This window comes from Taudactylus pleione, unplaced genomic scaffold (genome assembly GCF_031769625.1).
Source record: "Taudactylus pleione unplaced genomic scaffold, aTauple2 ptg000005l, whole genome shotgun sequence".
Classification (NCBI taxonomy): domain Eukaryota; kingdom Metazoa; phylum Chordata; class Amphibia; order Anura; family Myobatrachidae; genus Taudactylus; species Taudactylus pleione.
In genome coordinates, this window is record NW_028284408.1 from 4,428,466 (window position 1) to 4,450,771 (window position 22,306).

Here is a 22,306-nt window from a genome sequence, read left to right on the forward strand (position 1 = left end):
ATTTTGTGTAGTGACATATTGCTGCTTGATTATATTATTCCACCTGGTCTAATTCTATTTTTTTGCTGTTGCAGAAGGCATGATACATCACTTTCATCTTTATTTGAAAAGAGAGGGGCACATGAAAGGGGTATAGTCATGCTTGTTAACTCTCCCTGATTGTCAGGGAGACTCCTTGAAATAGTAGCACTATCCCTGACTCCCTGAAGGGTCCACCAATCTCCCTGATTGTACAGTACCTTACCCCATTATGAAGCTGTTTAAAAAAAAAAACATATACATTCAAATGGGATCATTAGTATCATTCCCCTGCATTAGTTATAAGGCTCAATTATCCCTATGGCTACATGCAATTTCTAAAAAGTATCAGTGTTTTCATCAACAAATAGACCTTACTAACTGTTTGGGGCTCATTTACATTTGAATTCAAGGCAATTTTATCACATGTCTCTCAGATGTAGCAGTACACACCCACAATCTCAATCTCCATGAAATGCTTTTTCAAAAGTAGGCAAGTATGGGAATAGCAGTTTTGGGAATGTTACCATTTTTATTAAATTATGCTATTCCACCTCTTAATTTCAGCCAATGTCTTATCTATTATAATTTTATATTAGAAGATTTTATATTTTTAGGGTGACAATGCCATAAAAAAAATTTGAAGTGGCAAATGGATGAAGGTGTTAAGTGATGTTTAGAAGAAACTGAGATATTTACAGTCAAAATAAACTTGACATGAATTTGACATTTATCCACAAAATATATCAGTAAATCGACTACCAACATTTAAAATAACATTGTTCCTATGATCCCTAGCTCATAACACCTTCATCCATTAAAAAAAAACAACGTTTTCGGAAAATTGTTACATGACACCTTCCTCCACTTGCCTCTTCAATTTTTTCCTCTGCCTAATGTTGTACCCTGTGGGGCAAACTGTTATCTTGGGTACACACTGGAGCGATGTCGTTCCGATTTGGCCACATTAGACTGACAAATTCTGCATATTGTGCAGAGCGTATGCATGATATGTGTGCTCCTACGGTCACATGCTATATTGTCAGGTTTGATGTGGTGCACATGAAACCTGACTATAACGCATGTGGCGCCATGAATGTAAATGAAGGTCGGAACATATGATTGTTCCATCCTTCATTAATCCCTGCAGTGTGTACAGGCAATCATGTGTTGTCCGGGGTGACCCTGGACATCGGCACTATTGCCGGTTACACAAGTGTTCACCCACCTTAAGTTAGGGATTTGTTTTTGTTTAACTGTAAACCCAGACACAAGGCTGATATATTTAATTCATCTAGTTCAAAATAACATTAGTATTTGATATAACATGCATAGGTCATCTGCAAAATCCTAATCAAGTTCCACAGAAATTATATGGAAAACATCAAGGTATGCAGTCTACACAGCTAAAATTTTAAGCAAGATTGAATAAAAAAAGACTTCAACATCTTGTGCCTCTGATCAAAATGTAATTTTACATTGTTAATAATTAGGGAAGTGGCGGGGTTGGCAAGGGAAAAAAACAGGGGGGGGAGGAACACACACAAACTACTGAGCAGCAAAGGTTGTTCAAAACCATGTTTTGAAGATGAGTCCAGGAGATCTATTTGGTGCTTTTTCATCATTCAAACTTCAAAGCAGGAAGACATCATTTTAGTCACCATTTAGAGTCTTGATTTACACAGTTGATTGACCCATATGAATCAATTTATTCAGTGTCCATCTTAAGATTCAGGATAAGGATTGTATTGGTTTCACTTTAATTAGGTTAGGACAGTGGTTCCCAAACTGTGTGCAGTGTCACCCTGGGGTGCCACAGGTTGGTGGTCTAGGACCAAATAAAATTATTTATGGTCAATATGATGGGCAAAACCAGTGTTGGTGGCTGCCAATGATAAGTGCAACCCTGTCCAAAACTGTGTATCTGAACTTAAGGATGACAGGTAAGCACCGTTTACTTAAATTAATCTTTTTTTTTTTTAATTTCATAATTTCCCAGTAAGAAACTCTTTGCCGAGGGGTGTCGTGATTAAGGAAAGTTTGGGAACCACTGAGTTATGAGATGTGGTTTTTTTATTTTAAATAACTATGTGAGCGTAAAAACTACATTATCTATTAGAACTTTGTAATTGTTGCCATTAATACCATTGGAGCAGAGTAAGTTTTAATTATTTGATCATCAATCTCACTTCCTATTCGGTAATCTCTTTGTTAGGAGAGTTCCGCTGCTGGGTTGGAAATTTTTGTAAAGCTTCCTCCGATAATAAATCAAGGAATATAACGTAGAATAACACTAGTGTAAATATTTAGCAATATCAGTCTGTAAAGTATTGGTGCGTACACACGGTACGATCAGTCAGCGATAACTATATTGCTGACTGATCGCTCTGCATCTTCCTGGTGTGCTAGATGATTGTTATCGTTCATCCAGCACACCACCAACGACGGGCCAGCAACCCCACACCACCAACGATGGGCCAGCGACCCGCGAACAATGATCGCGGATCCCTACGTAACCTGGTCAATATCGACCAGGTTGACCGGCATGCACGTCCAATGGACGATATCATTATCGTCCATACGTGCCCGCACATTGCTGGTCGTTTGTGGGCTGGAAGACATAAAAAAATGAACGATCTGAGTGATAACAATATGAACGATATAGTTATCGTTCATATCATGCGTTTTTATCGTACCAAGTGTATAAGATGTTGTCCCAGATTATTAATTTATTGGATGTCTTTTTCTGCCTCTTGTAGGAGGAAAGTCTACAATAGTTGCTTATTCTTCAACCTTTGCGTTTTTTCACATTGTGTTGCAAATAAGATACATAGTTGAGTGAAAAAAATGCTGCATTGCTTGGTGCAGCTCACTTGCACCAGGTGTCTGGTGCCACATGGCATATTGCGGCTATGTGTATGTGGACTCATACTGTATATAAACAATCTATTGACTATAATAAAAAAGTGGTCCAAGTGCTTTCACAGTGCAGTTTTCCCAACTCACACAACTCCTCTTTCCTCAACTCCTATTCTTCCTTTGGCTGTACTCTGTGTTTATTAGCCTCTCCCTTCCCCTTCCTCCATTCTATAACATTCTGGATGATGTTGTGTATGTGATCCAGAGCCTATCAGTATAGCTTGTGATGATCCACCACTCCTCTCCCTGCCAGTATTGGGACTGTACTAATTCCATTGTAGTAAGCAGTCGGAGTTGCATAAATGATAATCATTTATTTGATCTTACATTCATACAGGGCATTATGATTTAATATAGAAATATATACTAATTTAACACTAATTTTATCTTTTTTAGCTAAAACAAGGACTTGTATGTTTTTCCTTCGCTCCCTGACTCCCTCACAAAATTGATTCTCTGTGATTCTTGTCTGTAGATCATCTGTATTTCTTAGCATTAGACAGCTTTATTTGGTTTTGGGAGAAGATAAACCTACTATTACACATTAGGCATATATTGAACTAAAAGGAGTACTAAAGCTTTCAAACTTCTCCTGTCACCATGAGTATTTCCTCCATCGTGTATGACTTGCTTATGTCCCTTTTTGTCTTTGCTCTCCTCTGCTTGCAATTCTAAGAATTAAAATCTCATCACTCTACTGAAGAAATCTGTAAGTTGTCCTTGTCTGTGGCAATCTTCTTAGCTCTTCCTTTACAATAAGCTGCTTCTTTTTATACTTCTTTCCATTGCATTTAGGCCATAGTGTGGATATTGGCACATAAATTCTTTGGGTGTACTTTCCTTTATAACTCCAGTAGCATTACCTTGGATGACTTGCAGCTTTAGCACATCCTATAAAGCACTGTGTGATTCCATGGTACAGAAATAAAATATTAATGTAGATGTGCGTATAGTGTCATAGCCCTCTAAAATTTCTATAAATTGTGTGCACATATATTTGTAAGTGCATTTTCTGATGTATTATTGAATATATTTTGAAAATTGCAGAATTGAATCACTGTTTCATAGTCGGGTTGTAAAAAGACAAAAGTCCATCAAATTTAACCTTTTGCAAATTCTAGTTGGGTTGCAACATGCAACACACAACTCATTACGATCTGAAGAGTCTTGGGCTGGCTAGAGGTGACTAAACTAAAGTAAATGAAACTCTACATATTAAAATATTTAGTTTATTATTTTATAGAAAAGACTTTACAGCCCTTGGCCATACTTTGTTACAATACAGTGCAGATGTGTGTTTAACTTTTCCATAAGTACTTGCTGCATTTAACCAACTACCTTTTTTATACCTACAGCAGTTATAAGACTGGAAAAATGCTTAAGTTTTATATAGTGTAGAACAGCTAGGAAATTTGTGTAAAATCAGCTTTTAGCATGTACACTATCAAATGCCACTTTGTCAGACTTGTGATACTCTTTCTTTTTTATTGTTTTTATTCTTTCTAGGATATTCCTCTGTAATTGTCTTCGCTTTGCAGAATCTCATGTTCATGATATTAATATTAAAATTGTACAAAATAGCAGGTAGACATAAAGAAAATGTAAGTGAGACTTTAGGTTTAGCTTGAAAAGTCTGACAACCAGTTTTGTTTTTTGAACAGTTAAAAAAGATGAAGAATGTGAAGATACTGTTTTTACCAAGAAGCGTATAAAGGAACTAAAGGTGTTGGAGCCAAAAATTGCCCAAAATTTATGTAAGTATACAGAGGTATGTTTAATATTAAACATTGTCTACTATCATTCTAAAGTAATGCATATTTTATGAAACATAATGAAAATACTTTATTTTCTTTCAAGGTATATCTTAATGTGAAACAAAAATAAGACTGAAGTAATCACACGCACACTCTCACACACACTTTCTCACGCACACACTCTTTCACACACACGCTTAAAACTTTGTCACAGACACACTTAAAACTTTGTAGCAGTGAGTTTTTAAAGTTATTCCATATTAGTCCAGTGATTGTAAGGTATATGTATAACTTTTTGAAAGGCCCTGATTTGTGTTGTTTTGAAATAGGAACATGATTCTAATAGCAGTCCAATAGCATGTAATAGTATTTTCAATTCTTGACTCCATTGTATTTTTCTGTTTGATTTTTTGCTGTACTGATTTGTTGTACGTTCAGCTTAGAATCAATACATAATGTTTCAGTGTGGTGTCTTTTTTGTTTTATGTTCCTATGGTTACCTTTTTTTCCGTATTTGAAATATGTTTACACAAATACTATTTTTAATTGTAGTTCATAATGACTAAGTAGCTTTCTGTTACTAAGTGTTCTACATTTCCAGCGTTATGGTACAACAATATAATACAAATATATTTATTTTTGCAGTTGTCTGTATTTACCTTTTTAACTTATTTAGAAATGTTTTCCAGCTATATTTTTGGGTTCATACCGCTTGCCTTATGAAGATATCAAAAAAATTATCCTGGAAATTGATGAAACACAATTGTCAGAATCCATGGTTCAGGTAAGGTAAATAAGTAAACACTGTGACTTATGCATGGTATGCTATGCAACTGAAAATATACATGTCTTAGCTGTTATCCCATTAAAGATTGCAGGGCTTCTTCATTACTAGATTTTACACTAAAATTATGTGATGCTTATTTTAAATTTTTTTTTTGTAGTTAATGTTACCTTAGTTCATAAGTAACCTTAAAAGCAATAATGTATATTTTTCAGTATATATATATATATATATATATATATATATATATATAAATAATATTATTGTTTTTGTTTTGTTTTTTTTCCTCCAACACGCTTGGTAATTTGCACAAATATTAAAAATATTTCAGGAGGTTGACATAAGAACATTTTGAAAGGTTCAACAATCATATTTCTTTTATATGTGGATTAATGCTCTTCCATATTTAATCACATTTAATGCCTTAAACACGCATTATATAACACATGAAATTTACATTAGTAAAGAAACCACTTTCTTTCATTGGTGTCGTAAACACCTTTGAGTACTGAAATATTAATAATGCATTGAAGATTAAAGTGTGCGGTATGCTCTTTCCCACATTTTTAAGGCATTTTTTTTTTCATTCACTGTTGAATGGACCCCGCTTAACATTCTATGTGCAATAAAAACAAGTACGCATTTTGATCTGCTTTAAATGCGTTTTTCATATTCATAGATATGTATACTATGTTTGCCAAATCTGTGAATGTTTAAGGGTAAAACTTGCAACAGCCTTTCCTGATTGTTACCGGGGGTGTACTGTTACCTTATAGATAACTCTCATGACTATCACATTCAGCTATACACCCCATTCATCCTAACCACTCTGCATAGCCACCTGGTGACTTCGTACATAAGCAATAGTTCTTTGCAACAAAAGGTAAACTGACAGCCTGGTTCCAGATATGGGACCAGACAACACAGTTAATGGATGTAATATTCATTGAACCTATTTATACAACTTATCAGCCTAGTGTCTGCTCATTGATGCAATTAAACAAGTATTGACCAAACAAAAGGGTTATTTTTAGGTCATGAAACCAAAATACTAAAACATGACAAGTACAGTATGTTCTCTACAAAATTAATTTGAAACTGTAGAAAGCCCCTGTTAACTAGAAATAAATATATATATAATATATATAGAAATAAAAAGAAAGTGGTAATGGCGCTCAGTCTGTATTGAGTCAGATTAATGTCTTAATAATCCTTGATAGATGCACTCCCCAAATCCCAAGGGTTGCTGCTTCTTCTCCCAAAGTCTGTTGTTCTGACAGCATAAAATCCTATAAGATAAAGAGTGGAGAGGAAAGCGCCTCCTAGTGCAGTATTTTATAAAACAAATTTTACCACCGCCAAGAGCAATCACCTCTATAAAGATGGAGGTGTACCTTGATAAGTGGAAACACCACTTTTAGTAGCATGAATGACCTTTTTAGTCCACAAACACCGGATCCTATATGCAGTCTGATATCATAACTCCATCACGATAAAAAATAGAAAAAGAGAGAGAACATACCGTAATACTAACAAACTATACTATATAATATTTACCACAGTGTTCAAAGCATAAAGTGGCCAAAAACACACAGGAGCTGATCCAGAGGTGGACACAGCTGCATCTTTTATGGCATCCGAGGTGCCCACCTGCAGCTGTGCTAAACCATTGGTGCACCATCACACTTACACCAGCTCTATGCCAGGTGCAGATTGGTCTGTCTCTCCCTGAGGTAACTATCGGTACACATATACAGTGCGAATCAGACGAATGTGCAGACTTACAACAATGGTCAACTGAGTGCAGCATTGACACTGCGTCCACCTCTCAATCAGGCCCCATAGCATGCACAGAAGTAACACCTCTTCATATAAAACATAAATCTAAAACCTTAAAGTCCCAAACAGTTCCTGGAATAATGTCCAAAGTAAAAGAATAGTGATAGGCCTGCTTGTCTCAATAAGTTGATTAATGGTGGATCAATCTGTAGGATCTGTAGATGGTGATTAAATGACAAACGCCTCCTAGAGTAATATTTTAAGTAGGTTTTGGCAATATTAGTGACAAAGTACGTTTATGCCTCATACCAAGGGTTATTTTAGGCGTAGCTTGTCTGTATTAATGGTTAAATTCCCTCTAGTGGTTCTGTAGTTGTTCTGATGCCTCCACCAGTTGTGGCCATGAGTCCTGAACTGAATCAAACAATAGTAAAAAAGAAAAGCAATAGTTTAATTATGATACAATAAGGAACAGTGGGATGAAGTGTATGCCAGTAAAATAAGTGCTCTGTACTGAGGAAATATGTATGCATACTAGAAGAAAATAATACCTTTATATCTTCTCTGAGCAGATGATATCTGGTGATAATCAATCTTTCACTTAAAGTGTCTTCAATAGAAGAAGCAGCTGCGTTGCTACTGCTGTGTCCTGATCACTGTGGCCAGCAGTGATCGGGCAGCCTACATGACCCCGCTCCCGGCGCGGCTGCCCTGCTCTGTCCTCGGCGGATCCCCCCCCACCTCGTCCCTCTGGCTCGGCTATCTGTGACTAACTTAGAAGCCACAGCTGTTGCTCCGTTCACGGCCTGGGAAGCCGGCAGCATCCCCACAGTCTCCTCCCGGGGTGGCTGCCCTGTCCGCCAGCAGCCCCTCACTCTCCCCTGCCAGAGTGGCTGCCTTTGAATGCTCTCTGTCACCATCCCGCACAGCCGGGTGCTCCCCCTCCTCTCCCAGTGTGTTGTCCTGATGAATGACACATGGTGAAGGGGACACACACTAATTGGTGCACCAATTTTCCCTGGGGGTGGGGTCTCTGCCACAGGTATTTATCATAACTTGGAGGGTGGGGGTTGTTATTGCATGGGATCTTTTGACACTGAGGGGAGGGAGCTATTTTTGATGTGAGGTGGGGCAGTAAATTACATTGGGGACCTATGGACAAAGAGGTTGGGAGGGGGGGTGCAATACACCCCCTAGGTGTATGTGTAAATATGAGTATATATACATACATATATATAAATATTTTATAAAATATATATACACAATTATATATATATATATATATATATATATATATATATATTGTGTATATATATTTTATAAAATATTTAAATATACCTTAAAGTACATTTTAAACTTCATTAATTTAAAAAAACTGCAATTTCTGAGTGGTTTTGAGGAAATAATTTTCAGTTATGTGGTTAAATTATACATTTAGTAGAATCAATTTAATATTGCTAAGCGATATTAATGATGGATGGCGATTAAAGAGAGTTACAAATTGGTGCACAGGTTATACAGTGATAGTACCTCCTCCAGGACTCTGTACCTTTAGAATGTGCTACTGCGCATTCATATGTCTACTCATATGTATGATTTCTCGGTGATAAACCCAACCTTATTCATATCTCAAAGCGATGTGAATAGGACACACAGGCAGCTTCTGCTGATTAAAATATGTGAAATGCCTATATTTTGTGTCCGACTGTGGATGTATCTAGATGTGAAATGCTACATTACAGTGTCAGTCACTGATACTGTAATGTAGCATTTCTCTTGCAAATATACCCGTAGTCACACACAGAACAATAGGCATGCTGTATATCATTTTAATCAACAGAAGATGCTTGTGCATCCTATTCGCATCACTTTGTGAATAAGACACATTTGAAGGTAATAAGTTGCATGAAAAGATGCTCTGTGCTACCGAGTCATGCCACGGCATGACGCGACTAGAAGCGCTGTATAACACGCAAGGAATTAAGATGTATGTGGACACATCTGTAAGTGCTCCTAACATAAATAAGTTGTGTTTTGTATGTCAAAACTATTAAGATATGCTTACTAAAACATTATTGTGCAGTTAGACTGCCTGAGCCACTGCAGAGTTTTCCTGTTTTGAATGACCACAGTTATAGAAGTGAAGGCGGGTATCCACTACCCGATTAAACAGAGCGATTGAACGATAACGTTATCGTTCAATTGTTTGTTAATTGGACAGTTCAATGTCTAAAACGACGAGCAATGCACGCTCCCGCTGGTTGTTTTTGACATCTATCAACGCTCGAACATGCTGGTCAATCTGCCGATAACGACAGATTGGCCATGTTCGGTGATGGAGGGTGTCTACACTGAACGGCTGATCGTTCAGTGTAGGCACAGCACAGACTGTGAAACGACTGCATGATTACAATTTCGTAATTGTTCAATCGTTTTACAGTCTGCTAGTGGATACGCACACTTTACTGAGGCAAGATAGGTGTTGAAGATCACAATTGTAACATGTAGAACTCTTAACTTTGTAAAGTTTTGGAAGTGTCTCAGATGCCTCTAGCAGTAACAACTGAATCACACTTGGTATAACTGAAGAGCGTTGACAGAGACTGCTTGCACATGTAACTGGGAATTAAATATGAAAGGGTGAGCAAGCTAGTCATGACATTAACATTTATTCTAGAATTGGGAAGGCCATGGATCATAAACATTCCTATAATTCCTATAATGTATGGTTGATCTATGCAGCCATCTCCTCAATGCCTTCCTGTACAACTAATCTCATGTGAAAAATCAGACCTCCATTTTTACAGGGTCGTAATTAAATGATTATTAGGTCTGTACGCTGATGGCATAGCAGAAAAAAAGTTATCTGCAAAAAGGTCATACAGTTTCCTCGGTTCATGGCATATTTTAGTGAAGGCAGACTAATTAAATCGAGTATATGGTGATGTGTAATACAGTACATTTTACATAGGGCACATTTTATTATTTAAGGTCCTATTGTGTTATATCAGGAAGGAAAGTCATTCATAAAGAGTAAACTCTGGGGTAGATGTATTATAACTGCACTGATCGTGCCACTATAACTCTTCCTGCTTCGCCTCTTTACCGATGAGATGTATAAACATCTTGTCTGCCATAGTGGGGGGTGGAAACTCCTCCTCTGACAATCCCTGCAAGAGCACACAGCATATCAGCCTAGGGCTGATGCACTGTCTCTAACCTCCTGGCCGGCTCCACTGTGCCTGTGCGGGATCTCGCAAGCATCACAAGATCTCACGTGCAGCCCGGAGCCCGGCACCCGCCACAACCAGGGACACATGTCTCTGCTGTGGTGATAGATTAACAACAGCTGCAGCTATTGATATCGACAGCTGCAGCTGACCGTTCATACATCTGCCTGCGTATAGCGCCCCCGTCATCCTGCTCGCTTCCCTGCTTTTACTACATGCTGGGAAGTGGTAACTGAAGCACTTAATGTGCACAGTTACCATTCTCCTCCCCCCCCCATCACCATTTCATTCATCTCCCCCCAATATTCTGTACATGGCAGAACTGTGTATGCCAAGATTTCTGCCATGTGCTTTAATTTTATACAGTGAGATGGGTAAAATTAAATAAAGGAATGGAAAGTGCACTTTTATAGGGTATATCCTTTTATATCCTTGAAATTTACATCAGCTCAGATGCGTCCTCATCCTTTTTGGAACTCATGTTTCTTCCCCATGTTATACTTTGACGGAAAGGTGCTCTGAGCAAATTAAATAAGCAGCTTTTCATAGACACGCAGCTAAAATGATAGGAGATGAGATTTTGATGCACACTGCGCTTCTAGAGATTGTTCTGCCTCTCTGCATTTCTAATGGAATTGTAGATTGTGGCAGTGTCTCCCGAGAACGGGATGATTGTCTCCCGGGATTGGGGGTAGCCATGATCTTAAAGTGTGCTTGGCGCAGCATGCAGGTGCACAAGGGCAAATACGAAGCATTTTACAATATGCCTTGCAACTTTTATATAGTTTTGTTAATTATTTTGTTTTTTGTCAACGCATTACAGTTCTTTTTGAATTTTTTATTTTTTTTTAACATAAATTAATGAGAATTTGCTTGACTATATTTTTATATATGTCTTTCTTGAATATAAATATTTCTGCTTCCTCTTAAATAGAATTTAATAAAACACATGCCCGAACAAACTCAGTTGACTGCTTTGGCCAAACTGAAAGGTGAATATTGCAGCTTGTCAGAACCAGAACAGTTTGGTGTTGTGGTGAGTATAAGTGTTTTTCATTCTGTATCTTGCAATTCTATCTTTAAAAAGAATTGTTAGATGACACAATTGCATTTGTGACTCTATCAAACCGAATGGCTTCAGCAGAGGTTGAAGGAGATGTAAATTCACTTTAGTGCTAGACAGCTTTTTATAGCTATGAGATAAAAGGTGTTGAGATATACAGTATTATCTGTGCTAATTCCCATAAATGGTTTTCATCTAAAGGTCACAGTGGATATAATTTATGTACAGATGTATTTCTAAAATGATGTCATTATGACTGGGAAAATGTACAAAAGTTTTAATAAATGAGTGCTGAAAAAATTCACTCGCAACACAAGATTGTAACTTTCTACACAGAAAATGTTTAGAACGTAAGCAGTTTATGAAGCTGTATCCTGGTTGAGCTGGCAGAAAACATTTGTGCTTTCCCAGATCATTTATCATTGTTGAGATCTAGTGATTGATTAGACATCACTTCTATACCATCTTTTTTTTTTTTTTTAGTTTAGTCTTTATAAAAGTAATGGCACTCCTTACAGATGTGTCCTCATACACTATTACTGCAGGCGCGGCAATCAGCCCCCCTCAGCGCACCAGCTTGCGCCAAGTGACTTTTCAACACTAAAAGTTGCGATCAGATGCGACAAATCGCTTCAGGATACAGCACTGATTAATTTGTTATGTGTTACTTGTGTATCTATTTGTGTCTGAGTCTTCGGTGACAGTAGGGTTGCATGCTACCTGGCAGCTAACTCGAGCAGGGCATCCCATGTCGCATGGTGTATTGAGGCTAGGTGCATGAGGACACATCTGCACTTCAAGAACTGTCTGTGTTCAGAACTGCAACAATTAGATTTATTACCTTTCAGATGATCTTTGCTCATCTGCTGAAGGCTGATTCTTCTGCTTGACCCGGTTGCCTGGAGCACATCTCCCTAGACAAGTGTCAGAATACAGGAAGTAAATGATGCATGTTGTGTGCCAAACCAAGCATGTTTACTACAGTCATGAAGCCTAATTGTACTGTTCTTATGAAACACAAAATTTTTTATCAGGGCCTTATGGCCCCAATGAAGAATACTGTTTTTTTTTTTTTTTTGTAGGGGGGTTTTATCTCTGTTCTTAAACTTATTTGGGTTACACCTCCCATGGATATTGTTCAAATTATATATAATAATATCTAATAAGAAAATATCTATGGGAGCTTTGAGTATAATTGATAACAAATTATAACTCTCTTGTAAGGTTTAATTTATTATGTCTGGGATCAAGAGTATTCCAAACCTTTAACCAGTAATTGAGGGTTATTGGTGAGGTTTCGTATTAGTTGAATACCTGTATACTGTACAACCATGTTGCAAACAGTGTTTTTAGCTGGATCTTTGTGCTGCACATTCTCCCCCATTACTTACTGTATGTTTGTTTAACATGTTTATTGTTCTTACTCCTTGTTAACAATGTTTATAATGAACAAAGCCCTGCAAATAAGAATATACTTAGTTAAAACTGCAACCTATTTACAGATTTCTAATAATTGTACTGTACACTTAGTAAATATCCAAGATTAAGAAACTTGCAAGGGTCCAATACTGCATCATTTATCCCCCGTATGGGTCATCACACATGAGAACTGTAACAGAGCCAAATAGTGCTCCGGGGCCGGCGAATGCTTTGATAATTCGAGCATCCTGAGGACATTAATCAGCGGCATAGACTGCAGTGTGCCTATAAGAAGCATCTAAACGACCTTCCGGCGGTGCCGTAGCTTTTGATACTGACTGCACGGTCTCATTCAAGTCACCCTGCTAGCCAGAAGCAAGGGCTATGGGGCGGCAACAGTCCTGCCAACAGAGCCCTGCTCTCTGTGCGATGACACTGGTCGCACACCCCTACAAATTTGTCCACATACATAGCCCTTCTAGTCATATCATGCCGTGGTGTGACTCTGTAAGCACCTAGCGTCTTTTCATGCAACTTTTTTACTTAAAATGTGTATTGTTCGCAAAGTGATGCACATTGGACTCATAGCAGCGTCTGCGGATTAAAATGATATGCGACATGCCTGTATTCTCTGTGTGACTGCGGGTGTATCTGCATGCAAAATGTTATGTTACAGTATTGCAGCCGCTGACACTGTAATGTAGCATTTTGCATGCAGATACAGCCGCAGTCACACACAGAATATAGGTATGTCGCATATCATTTTAATCAGCAGAAACTGCTTGTCCATCTCATTTTCATCACTTTGCGAATAAGATGCATTTTAAGGTAAAATGTTGCACAAAATGACACTTGGTGCTACAGAGTCATACGGCACTCACACATTGTACAACCCAATTTGTACCTCATGTAGGATAGATATATGTGGACACATCTGTAGTTATGTACCTAACACACATCACTTAGTAAACTTAGCAATTTTGCTACCACTCTACAGTAGTTTCTCTCTTTTAGGTTTAGTTCCATCTTTTCTACACACACAAAAAATATCACATTATGGGTAGTTTCAATATTGTGGGGTCTATTTATCATTTTTTTCTATTAATGGGAAACTAGGTCTTTTGTACACCCTTTTTACATTATCCCCATGGTATCCCTGTGGACCCTATGGACTTCAAAAAAAAATAGTTATCAATGGTAAGTTTACCATAACTCTTATGGGAATGTCGTAAAGCAGTTCCCCTAAGGGAAGCCTACCTTAACTCTTATTGTTTGTTTTATAAGGTAGGTAGTGTGCAATTCTACAGTGACTATTGTCTAAGTTTTAGTATTAGTTACTGTACATTTCATTCAGTTCCTGCTTCTATAATATGCTTACAGTTTTTTTCACACACTTCAAATATATCAGCAAGATATTGTCCTGATACCAAAAAAATGGGTAATGGCGGTGGGGTTTCGGTATTGTCAGAATTAAACAGACAACAAAGGCTATTTTGGATTGGAGAACAGTCATTGTAGATGTGAAATCAGATGAGTTCATAATTACATCCCACAGTAAAGGATTTTTATTCTATCGGTCCTTTTAGAATGGTTCTAAAGCAGAAAATTATATAGTGATTTTATAAAATGCATTCCTTTCTTTAATCAGATGTGCAGCGTCAAGAAGCTCATTCCACGTCTCAACGCAATTCTATTTCGCCTTCAATTTGAAGAGCAAGTAAACAACATCAAACCAGATATTATGGCTGTCAGTGAAGCATGCGAGGAGATAAAGAAAAGCAGGAGCTTCGCTAAACTGCTGGAGATAGTGTTACTCATAGGAAACTACATGAATGCAGGATCCCGGAATGCACAAACCTTCGGATTTAACCTCAGCTCTCTTTGCAAAGTGAGTGGTATTTTACTTAATTGTTTCTCATATTAGGAATTATATCATTCTGTTGTACCTTTCTATGAAAATATTGGCAATACATATACTACTAAGCCACATGGAGGAAAATGTGCTGCTGCAGGAGCACCAGCTCCATCCTTAGGACCTGGAAGTTTGTTTTTATTTTTTTTAAATAAATAGTCCCTGAGGTGAAATGTTATTGTGTGTAAAGGAGATTATGTTGGAATTTCTTTTGGTGTTAGGGTCTAGGCAGCCCGGGGGGACTTCGAGTTAGGCTGCCCGAGGGGGAAGGTTAGGGTTAGGCTTCGGGCAGGGAGGGTAGGTTCAGGCACCACTGGGTGCGGGGGGGGGGGGGAATTTGGGTTAGACAGTGAGGGGGGATGGTTAGGGTTAGACACTTACCAGGAGGGTTAGGGTGCGGGGTAGGGATGGTTAGTATGAGGGTGCAGGAAATGATGGTTAGGGGGTAATAGGACAGGGGAACATTGCTTACCATTCCCGTCTGGATTTTAACCATCTGGATGCCGCCGTCAGTGTACTGACAGCTGGCATCCCGTCCATTGGTATTTCATATTTATTGATGACATTAAATGTCTATGCTGTCTAAATTAGTTTGTTGACCATGTAATGTGTAAGGATATTTAGGTGTTTAATCTTACGATAGTCTTAATATAAGAGAACACATTTTCCCACTTTCATGTGAAACCTGCAAGAAAGATTTTAAGATTGATCAAATAATGTATAAAACTTTATTTGTATTAGAAATACATTTAGCAATAATAATGAATTACTAACAACAAAATGAAAGTTATGCTGTAAGATGGCTGTGTAAAGTTATTATGGGGTTCTTATGGTAACAATTAGCTTTATTAAATGAGGTTTAAGACTTTATATTATTTTGATGCTAGTTAGCACACAGGCATGGCAAAGAATATATTTTCAACACTACATTTCCATTATTATGTAATCAACGTATAAATAATGTTACAGTGTTTAAACAAAACTTTTACTTCCAAATAGCCGTCCACGTTATAAGTCCTCATTGTCTTGCACCAGCCTCTATGTCACGGTCATCACTGGGACCAGTGAGGCTGAGCTGTTTGAAAGGTGAAACTACTGTACTGTAGGTGCTTATATGAAACTTCTGCTCATCTGATGTGACCAGAGCCGGAGTACCACTGGGAATAAGGAATGACCCTGGAACCTGAGACTAGATTGGATTTAGGCCCCTGAACTGATTGTAGCGAACTAAGCCTCAGCACCTGAACCCAGGACTTGGAGTCTGGCACCCACTACTGGGAGCTCTTTACCAGGGCAACAAGATGAACTTACAGGTAAACAGAAGCGCTTGTAGATGAATACAGGAACAGAGCATATGCAGCTGAAGCCGGAGCCAGGAAGAATCCTCTTCATAAGTGTTATTTGGTCAATGTGAAGCTCACAGTAGCTGGTCTAAATATGGCACTCTACCTCTGTTGGTGGCCATAATCATGTAGCTCCTGAGATGTAACTGGATGGGAGTATTTTTACCTGATCGAATGCAATAGGTCCTCGTCCATGCAGTTAAAATATGTGGCATGCCTATATTCTGTGTGTGACTGCTGTTATATCTGTATGCAAAATGCTATGCTACAGTGTCAGTGGCTTTTACACTGTAACATAGTATATCACCTGCAGGGGAATCTGTATCAATTAGTCCGGCGGTTCAAATCCCGACAGCGGCTGGCCGACATGGCTGAAAATCCTGATCGTCCCAAGGTAAGTATTAACTAACCTAACCTCCTCCCCTAACCCTCCTTGGGGATACCTAACCCTAATCCCCCCCTCTAAGTGCCTAAACCTAACCCCCCCCCCCCCTTCCCCGCCGCCTAAACCTAAGTCCCCCGGGGGGTGCCTTACCCTAAGTCCCCCCGGGAGGTGCCTAACCATAACCCACCCTACCCTAACCTCCATGGGGGGTGCCTAACCCTAAATCCCCTCCGTGAGCCCTAAACCTAGAGCGGCTGTCTGCAGCGGCGCCCGGCATCTCTTCGACCGGGATGCCGGGCGCCAGTCTCCCGGCGTCGGTAAACTGACAGGCGTCTAGATTTAGACGCCTGTCAATTTAACCCTCGCCGGGATTAAGCAGTCGGGAAGCCGGCTGTCGGGATTACGTCCGCCGGCTTCCCGACTGCATACCCCTGCAGGTGTCAACGACTGTCACACTGTAATCATTCCGCATGCAGGTACAGCCACGGCCACACACACAACATAGGCATGTTGCATATCATTCTATTATTTATTATAATATTGCTTGTTCATCCTATTCTCATCGCTTTGCGAATAAGACGCATTTTAAGGGAATAAGTTGCACGAAAAGATGCTCAGCGCTACCAAGCATCGCCACAGCATGACACAACTAGAAGGGCTGTTTAATGTACAAGGAGGCTAGATGTATGTGGACATATCTGTAAAACTAATACAAAGACAGCAAAGATAAGAATGTCTTGGTTTGCATAGGTTATGAGCAGCATCTTTCAGTGGGGTGTTGGAAATATTTTGCACTAGATGTGTGTAGGTCAAGATCAGTTACCTCCTCAGATGGTGGCATTAATCAAATGAATGAATATTGATTAATGGAGATTATTTTAAATACAGAGGATTTTCAGTAAATAAGATCTAAAACATCCCATTCCAAGTGACGCCTAGATGTAGAGGAATGTGGTTCAGAAAACTACATGTTACAGGGGAAACAATTTCCAATCGCTTGGCAGCAGAGTCCAGGGAAACTTTAGAAAAGGCTGATTTAAGTTTGAATTTGGTAGTCTACTTTATCAAGTCCATTCATATCCCCTTTTGGGTTGTCAACAGAAACTTCACAAAGGTTCTGGTTGTAGTAATTGCAAAACTAAGATGACAAGGAATCCAGTTTTGGCCTTACTTTGGCTATATTTATAAAAGCAAGAGAAGATGCATCCCAATCACTGGTAATATAAATCCTGGAACAACATGGTTGAATTACAAAGAAAATGACTAAAATATCTAAAAGTTTATCCACACACACTTTAAAGGAGAGCATCTTGTTTTCCTACATATAAGTGTGATTGATAACAGAAGTTCTGACAGGCCCTGGGCCACAATAAAGTGATTCTAAAGCATTCTAGGACTTAGCAGAGAGAGAGAGCAACATACTTGGTTTTAAGTACCTGCACAACTTCTCATAGCTTGTAACATATATGTCGAAAATAAACATCAAGCAAGAAGCAAGACTGTATCTGCTATGGTTTTCAAAGTAAAATACACTTGCCTGTAGGTAGGTCTATTGCAAATGATTTGTCCTTAATATAAATCCACATTAACAAATTTGTAAAGTGCAATGGAATATGCTGTCACTATATAAGTAAATATAAATACAGTAAATTAAACATTGATATCTGAAACTGATAGCTTTGATACCGAAGGGTTTATTGACAAAGAGGATATTGGCTGTATAAAAAGCCCTGAAACAGTTCACATCCATATGTATCCTAAAGATTGTAAGTAACTAGTGTACTTTGATGAAGTATTTCCTCCTACATTTGCATCCTAGAGTTTCTGCAAGAAGGATTAGAGAAGTTCTGACACTGAGCGATCAAAAGGTGCTGATTTCTATCATAGGGTCAGTGATTCCAAAGATATTATCAGCTAATGAATTCATGTAGATGGCAAAAATAATAAAGATGTTACAGTATCCTCTAGGTTCATGCAATCTGAAGCTGCATTTTAACCTTTTGCAGAAATGTCTCTAAAGTTCCATTAATTGGAGGTGGTCTTTTTATGGGTGATTACATCTGCTCAGAGTTCTAGAGCTGCTGGCTCTTTGACCTGTGGAACCATTTATGAATATTTTTAAGTATTTACTTTTTTGCCCAAAGAAGTAAAGAATCACATGTATATCAGGTCATTTATCTCCTTTTCCTACCCTATGCTCATAGTTTCAACAGGAAGATAATCTCTCTGCTTGGTCTTCTTTAGAGAGCTACCTGTTTAAAGCTGGATACTATATGATATATCATTCCGACGCGGATTGGAACAATATATTGTACGCATTGTATAGTGATTATGCCAGATCCATCGTTTACGGCGGTCATTTATTGCATCGTCCCATCTGTCATTGCATCGTCCCATCTGTCTTTCACAGTAGATGGAACGATGCAATGAACGATGTCGTGCTGCTACATGCAGCATATGTAACAATACATAGTAGGCTTATACACCGGATAGTGCAGTGTGTACGGTGCACGCGATGTACGGTATCATTACAGCGCATTGCCTCATCGCTGGGTCACACATCATATAGTGTGTGCCCAGCTTAAGACAGATAAGCGTGGGAAAACAAAACTACTATTTAATTTTTCTTTAAATTGATGGAAAGAAAAGAGGTCATTTATGCAACTAACAGACCAACATCAGAAGGAGATTTGATGTTCCAGGGGTACATCTGTCTTGACTGAAGAACAGTTCAAGGCGGCAGTATAGTCATCTGTTTATACAGTAGTTTCTGCAAACTCTGTTTCTGCAAAATCTGTTTCAATCTCCAAACCCTCAACAGAGACCAGGTTTGATAAATTGTGAAGTTTTTTCAGACTGTCTGCTTTCTCTTCAAAACAGCTTTGGAAGGGAAGATAACTTTAGATTACCATTCTGATGGCCTTGTTTTTGCTCTATGAATGTTTGGGGCCCATTTTTTTTTTATAGGGCACAGCTTAAAAAACCCCTATTGTTTTGCCCTTTGATAAATAAGACCCTGAGTATTATGTGTTTCTCTACTACATGTACTTCTTGTTTCCAACTCCCCCTGTTGCATCCCACAAGAATATCTATTACGGAAATAAAGACATTTTCTAACTTTTTTTTTTTTTTGCTGCAGAATTTCCTAAACTTTATGAAAATGTTCCAGAATAACAAGACTCAAACATTTTTCTGCAGTGTCGGGACCTTACACCTGTTAAAAAATCTTGAGATAGATATTATTACATTCATATGGAGGGCTTTTTTTCTGAGTGTGTGTATTAATGTGGCACAATATAACTGTTGTAAACTATTCTGGTTAATTGGCCTTTTGCCAATTTATTTAGATTACTATAGTGAGCATAATACTATGACTGGATATACAGCAAATGTTTTTGAAATGTGTCTACACGACTTGTATTTTCTTGTAGATTCCTTATAGACTAAACTTAAAATGTAGTTAAATCCGAGGCACACTGTAGACCTAATCTCTCACATGAATCGGTTGATGACCCTTATGTTCATCTTAGCACTTGATCCTGAGAAGGGATTTTATAATCTCTCCTTGCTTTTTATGTTTCAAAAACAACATTGGATTACAGGCCATCTGTGCACCATACCATTATCCTTCCTCGGCTGCCTTTGCCAATGTTCTTGTTTCCTCTATTCAGGGTAAGCAACTGCACTAGACAGGACTGCCCACTCCCCCACTGATATATACGCATTGTGTAGTGAACCGCTTACTGCTATGTACCATTGGTGCTTTGATGTAAAGGGAGTCCAGGTGGGTCCTGACCATTATCACTCTTTGTGAACAATGTTCTGTGAACATTAATCAACCCCTTTGTCTCACCGTCTAGTCTGATTCAAATTTTGGATTGTTATGGTCAGGTTTCTAGCTGTAAGGTTAGCCATTCAAAATCTGAAGCACTAGTTCTTCATCTCCTCTCACATTCATCTATATCTTTCAAGCTCATTTTGAGGGTTCCACTGGAGGCCCTCATCGATTAAGTTTCTTTGTGTCCAAATTATGAAACATGGCCAACTTCTTAAATAGAACAGCCTTTGTCTTCTGGCTTCTTTTTAGCAAGACTTTGCTGCCTGGGACCTCCTATTCATTTCCTGGTTCGGATGAATAAATGTGGTTACATTATTGTTATCTAGGTTGCTTTATCTATGTTAATCCTTGCCTGTGTCAGTCATGGGGTTATTTCTCTCCTCATTAGACATTTTACAACAAATTAATTTTATGATGTTCAGAAACCCTGGATCAAATGTGGCAGTCTTCCAAACCTTAGGGGGTTTAGGACATTCTATTTTTGCTTAATATCATCATCCTGTCCAATTGAGCCATACATTTCCGTTACCCGACATGTCACCCCAGGTCTTAATAAATTAGTGGATATTGAGGGCTCTCTTGTTTGTGGTGACATGGTGAGCTTTTAACCCCTGACCCCCGGGTTTCCACATACCAGCCACTGCTTTCCCTCAATTTGGTTCACTCTTGATTTATGGGATATACTGGTTCTGCAATATGACCTTATCACTCACCCCTCTCTGTTGTCTTCTCCTCTCTAGCTGGACCTACTTTTCATGACTGTTTTGTTTTTCCTCAGGTACTGGCTTGAATCACCTAATTCTGGCATTTTGCCCTGAATACCTCTCCTCGACTCCATTTTCAATTCCTGCAACTGCAGGGTTTCTTTTATGCTTGTTCTAGGTCCTCCAAGTTGACACCTTACTCTTTTTGAGTAAAGTTTCAGCCCTTTTGAGAGGAAAAGGTGGGTGGGTGGGGGGGCTTGCTGGTACTATTTGACACCCACAGACCCACTTTTCGTTCATCTATATTACTACCCACTTAATCAGACCACTTGATAAACTGGCGTATCGTGTTTGTACTGCGGCCTGTTCTCAAATCACTATGGATTGGAAGAACCAGGAATCACCAAATTATGAAGCTGCAATGGCTCACATCTGTCTTTTTGCAATGATGGAATAAATTCCTAATCTGCTCCATAGTAGAGTCCAAAAATGTCATTAGGCCTGGGGGACCTTTGTACCAACTTCACAATTCCTGATTTCCTTGTACTTGTTAATGAGATTGGATGTGTCTGTTTTTATTTATTTTTTCCTTCAGGTCCTCCATGTTCTCTTGTTAATCTGGTCAAAAACCTAGCACTACCACATCAGTCTTTTTCTTTTGCCTGTGCCAGTTTCCATGGTTATTACCATATTTTTATGTATGTGATTATTGTTGACCATTCTGCTGCCTTTTTCATATTTTATAAGTGCATTTGATTTGTTTTATTTCCTATATTCCCTGTTGTTTTTGTAGTAAATTGAAATATTTTTTTTTAATTTAAATTGTAAATCTCTAAATCTAGTATTAAATATCATTGTTATCACCTTTGGTACTTTTGAATTTGCTACACTAACATGACACATCTCCCGTTATTGTATTCATAAATTATATTCTTTGGTGTTATGTTTTGTCTCTTATTGGAGTATGGTACACAAATAATTAGCCTTCAAGAAAAACATTGGAAGCCTATATTTGGATGCCTCCTTATGCAACTTAAAACACTAGAAAATCATTATACACATACATTTTGTTGATATTGCTCCAGAGGTGATATAATTTAAAGGAATACAAACCTGATTTAGCTGATCCTGGTGTGCCTTCAGGCTGCTTTTAGAGGG

General features: G+C 38.4%; 1 protein-coding gene across 6 annotated transcripts in view; it reads left to right on the forward strand.

Moving 5' to 3' along the window:
- DIAPH3 (diaphanous related formin 3) overlaps window positions 1-22,306 on the forward strand; it is a 786,386-nt gene that overhangs the window by 450,108 nt on the left and 313,972 nt on the right. For all 6 annotated transcript variants that reach the window (XM_088481432.1, XM_088481491.1, XM_088481243.1 and 3 more), the window contains 4 exons: window positions 4,599-4,691; window positions 5,381-5,475; window positions 11,419-11,520; window positions 14,615-14,854. In XM_088481432.1, the coding sequence (XP_088337558.1) occupies window positions 4,599-4,691; window positions 5,381-5,475; window positions 11,419-11,520; window positions 14,615-14,854 (530 nt within the window). The remainder of the gene's footprint in view (window positions 1-4,598; window positions 4,692-5,380; window positions 5,476-11,418; window positions 11,521-14,614; window positions 14,855-22,306) is intronic.